This window comes from Cyprinodon variegatus, unplaced genomic scaffold (genome assembly GCF_000732505.1).
Source record: "Cyprinodon variegatus isolate N-32 unplaced genomic scaffold, C_variegatus-1.0 Scaffold55, whole genome shotgun sequence".
In the NCBI taxonomy this organism is placed as follows: Eukaryota; Metazoa; Chordata; class Actinopteri; order Cyprinodontiformes; family Cyprinodontidae; genus Cyprinodon; species Cyprinodon variegatus.
The window spans coordinates 1,710,265-1,715,238 of record NW_015150508.1 but is presented as its reverse complement, the minus strand read 5'-3'; the positions used below and the strand labels follow the sequence as shown (position 1 = coordinate 1,715,238).

General features: G+C 36.3%; 1 protein-coding gene across 1 annotated transcript in view; it reads left to right on the top strand.

Annotated features, from left to right (window-relative positions):
* The window catches only part of LOC107082500 (cell surface A33 antigen-like), a 14,439-nt gene that overhangs the window by 1,218 nt on the left and 8,247 nt on the right, over positions 1-4,974 (top strand). The window contains exons 2-4 of the mRNA XM_015371217.1: positions 1,536-1,699; positions 1,774-1,996; positions 2,264-2,428. Coding sequence (XP_015226703.1) covers positions 1,536-1,699; positions 1,774-1,996; positions 2,264-2,428 — 552 coding nt within the window. The remainder of the gene's footprint in view (positions 1-1,535; positions 1,700-1,773; positions 1,997-2,263; positions 2,429-4,974) is intronic.

Genomic DNA, 4,974 nt, shown 5'->3' with positions numbered 1-4,974 from the left:
TATATATATATATATATATATATATATATATATATATATATATATATATATATATATAAACTCTTAAAAGACTAAAAGAAAAAAAACTTGCGGTGAGATTTTGAAATAGTTTGCACAGGAAATCCTGTCAGGGTTAGATGAGCAGGTGAAGCTATAAGTTGGAGGTTTTCAGAAGATTTAACTGAAACAAAGTGGCAAAATGTGGACTTTTTATAGCACAGTAAATGTTACAGAGTAACGATAAGTGATCTATAATTATGACGGACATTCTTCTCACAATATACATTATTTTCTACATTCTAGTGATTTTTAGAGAATTGAAGAAAAGCAGAATGGGCCCTACTAAAATATTTGCATCTTAAATATACTTTAAACTAAGAATTTCACAACTTTGTTCATTAACTATTCTCTGCAGTCCAAGAAAATTAAAAAAATTAATAAACTATTACTGGATTACTGGCACTGATGCAGGAACCAGAGCAATGGAAACCTATGCAAACTACACTGTGTGTATGAATATTTGGTAATAGGCTAAGAATTAAAAAGCTCAATTCATTATGTTATTTGTTTTTCTTACACTTGAAAAACAGCTAAACAATTCAGACCTTCTAGGAGGCTGTAGATTTTATTTAAATAACTCACCATGACAGGAGACGGCACTTCTCTGGATGTTTCATCTGGAAGGTATGATGGAAATAAAGTTTTTAAACATATTCAATGGACCAAAATTAAGGTAAATGAATAAGATGATAAGTAATAAAATGAGAACATCCCTGTGGTTTCTCCTCTATGAATCCAGGATAACTGAGCTGTTCCTCTCTGGATGTGGTTGGTCTTTTCTTGGGTGGCTGATCTTTTGAAAAATAAAATGCAATGGTTCTTTTGCTTTTTGTGGATCTCCTATGGGTTTGAGAGGGCAAAACCTAGAGGCTTTAAGAAATAAAATATTTATGTTGGTTTAATTACTCCTAAATGCCAACGGGAGATTATTAAACTAGACTGGGCAATAATTATTTAACTTGGGACTAAAACATGGTCCTTGTGTGTTAGCGCTAATGTTGTATTAAAAACGCGGACTGGATTTGATCATCACGGTATTTTTATACATAAGTAGGTTGAACGGAGTTGAGTTTTAATGTCTGTCATTTTTAAGCGTGAGAAATTGGGAATCTGGTGTGAGAGCGTGTGAAGACACTGAGATGGGTGAGTCTCACTCCCAGAGTTGACAGCCCTGTACATTGGATAACAATAATTAAAGTTTAAATACAGAGCAGGTAGAATCAGTAGTATTAAGCTAATTTCAAATGTTGGTTCGTTTAGGTTGTGGAGTTAAATATAGGCTCTTTTTTAATACTAAATTATTTAATGATTGATTGAAATGTGAATGCTGATTGCCAATTAAATTTATGGTGATAAAATGCTGCTGAGTCCTAACTGTGCACTGAATGTAGTTTTTTTTTTTCATGTATACTGAACAAAAAAAAAAAAAAAGATATTATGTGATGTTTAAAACCATTTGTTTTTATCTATACCAGTGTGGTCATCTACTGCAGCCATCAATGTAGAGATCCCTAAAGCAGCATATGAGTTTGCCCGAGGAGACAACGTCACACTTCCTTGCACATTTCAAAGTGCTCTACCCAAAATAGACCTGGCCGTAATTTCTTGGTCTGCTGACGGTCCAAAAACTAATGCAGATGTTAGTATCTTCATGCCTTTTTTTTTTCAGCTAAATGAACAGACATGTTTCTCTAATGCTCTTATTCTCAACAGAACGTGATACTTACCCACTATCATCCCCAAGGAATCACAGACATCAAGAAAAAATATGATGGACGGGTGGCTGTAGATGTTAAAGTTAATGGCGCTTCTGTTAAAGCTGACCTTAAGCTTTCCTCCATCACACTAGACGACAACAAGGAATTTGAATGTGAAGTTCAGATCCCCTCAGATGATGAGGGAAAATTGATTGATGCAACACGTTTGATTGTTCTAGGTAATGGTTAACTGTGGTTTTTTTGGGTCATTGTTAACCAAACACAAAGTTTACATTTTTATCTAAAATGTTGTGTGTGTGTGTGTGTGTCTGTCTGTGTGTGTGAGTGTATATATAATGCTTTATTAATCCCCAAACAGAAATTAAATAAGGCAAGCTAGCAGATTTAAAGCAGAGTTAGCAGCACAATTCAAGAATGTATTTAAATCACACTTAAAAATAATAAAATCACAAAATCCTCCTTATTTCTTCCTTCTTTTTTCCAAGTGGCTCCATCTCCTCCCATCTGCAAGATAGAAGGTAAAGCAGAATACGGCCAAAACATCAACATCACCTGTAAGTCTGAGGAAGGGTCTCCTGCTCCCACTTACAAGTGGCAGAGTCGTGATGTGAGGAACGCGCTTCGTGCTCCATGGCCAAGAACCACTGACAGTAAGTGTGATATTTATTTCTCACTAATAAGCATTACCTTTTAAATGTTTGCAAAACAAAGAGGAAGCTCATGTTAGAAAGAACTTTACATTCTGCCCAAATTGGTTTATTGTTTAACTTGCGGGAAATGTTTTCTTTCTTGTGAAATTATCACTCCTAATCGATGAATCAGAGCCCAACAGGTTGAAGATGCTCTTTGGTTACTGTTTATATTGCAATGTGCTGACCACCTTATTGCAATTTTTTTTTGTGGTAAACCTGCCTCTACAATTCAAGTTCTTAAGTGAAAACATACTCATGTCTTGGTGTATTGTGTGATTTTTTAATGTTACATCGACTGCAAATATACAGTAGCCAGTGGGGTGGCCAGGGCATGGCACAGGGTGGCCACCCTTTGCCACCCCCTGGTGGTGCCACTGGGTCTTGGAAGTCCCGGCTCTATCCCCAAAATGATTTTTACCAATCCCTGGATCTTTTTTTTTCATTCAGGAAATAAGAAATTAACTGAGCCGCCCTTCGATGTTAAATTATATGAAGTTTTGTAATTTCCTAGCTCCATTAAATACAACACAAAGACATTGCTCTGACCAATCCAAGAAGATCCAAGAATAGTTTGTACGGAAGCAGGCATGTTTTATTGGCTATAAGCACTGATATATTTTAATGTTGTCACAGAAGAAAATTCAAATAAAAAAAAAAAAAGAAAGAAGATAATTATTCTCTGGTGGGTGAATGAGGAGAAAGGGCCACCATCGAACTGATAAAGAAGTTATTTAAATCTGGGATGTTTTCAAAATTATGTGAATAATGCAGCGCATTCATAATGAAATGATGATTTCAAGCTTGAAATGGACAAAACTTAACTTGTAGAAGTAGAAAACAGCTGTTTCCCACATCAAAGCCTTTGGTTGGGGTTGAAAGTATGGTCTGGTACTGTGTTCCTGTAAAGTTGGGTGGCATCCAGTACCAGGAAGACCCGCTGCCTGTTGTTTTGATACGCCTCCTTCAGCGTTACCTGATCACAGTGAGATGGTTGCAATGTGTTTAAACCTCGCATATGCTTTTCAAAAAGTGTGTGGTGCGTGTTAAACTTTGAGAAACCGCTCTGTGATCTGTCTTTGCACTCTTATCTTTGTCTGCCTCATGCTCTGCTCAGGAGCTCGTTGCTCCCTCATCATCTTCTCTGTTCTCTGCTGTCTCTGAACTCACTACTTAATGTGGCTGTAAAACAGCTCTTGCTGCACATTTTGTCTAAATTTGAGGAATTTATTTCTTCCACCTCATGAGAGTTGGTTTAAAACTTTATACAATTCCTACCAAGGAAATACCTATATTATTTCCAAAATAAATATTTATTAATCTACTGTGAGTCATTTTATAAAGACCAAGAGGAAAAGGCAAAAAAACCATCTTTGAATGTTTGTCTATAATTTATCATTTTCTATCCCTTTAATTAGGATGTTGGTTTCTTGTATTGTCTTGAAAATTTAGAATTTGTTTTTTTAGATTGAGGTCAGGATTGTCATGGCAATTTTTCATATTATTAAAAAAATATAGGTGGATTTAAAGACTGAAACAGATTTAACTATGAAACTCTAGTTTTGGTTAATCAAGATTTAAGATCACTCTTCTTTTCTGCATATTTTTTAAAGATAGTCCTCTTTAGGTGTGGCATCAGCTTCAGTATAGCTAAAAGGGAAAACAATCTGTATTAGTCAGCCCTGAATATTTATTTATCATTTACTCTTTTTCTCACATAATCACAATGGAGAATCTAGAGGCTGGAAATCAAAATTAAAGTATAACTTCTTATTTGTTGGTTATAAGGGTCTTTATTTTTTAAGTTGTATGCAGGATGTAAGGAAACAATACTTGCCATTAACTTTTTTCATATAGTACTAGCAAGAAATTAAAATGGTTTCCTTTCAAGATTCACAACTTCTTTCTTAAGATTTTTCCCCATCTGTTGANGGGATTCTGGGCTTCAGGGCAGAGTGGCAAAGAAAAAGCCATATCTGAGACTGGCCAATAAAAGAAAAAGATTAAGTTGGGCAAAAGAACACAGATGTTGGACAGAGGAAGACTGGAAAAAAGTGTTGTGGACTGATGAATCCAACTGAAAAGATGCTGGAAGCATCTGTTAAGCATGGTGGATGTAATGTGATGGTCTGGGGTTGCTTTGGTGTTGGTAAGGTGGGAGATCTGTACAGGGTAAAAGGGATTCTGAATAAGGAAGGCTATCACTTCATTTTGCAACGCCATGCCATACCCAGCGGACAGTGCTTGATTGGAGCCAATTTCATCCTACAACAGGGCAATGACCCTAAACACACCTCCAAATTGTGCAAGAACTATTTAGAGCAGAAGCAGGCAGGTATTTTATCGGTTATGTAGTAGCCAGCGCAGTGACCAGATCTGAATCCCATTGAGCTGTTGTGGGAGCAGCTTGATCGTATGGTACGCAAAAAGTGCCCATCCAACTTGTGGGAGCTGCTTCTGGAAGCGTGGGGTGCAATTTCTCCAGATTACCTCAACAAATTAACAGC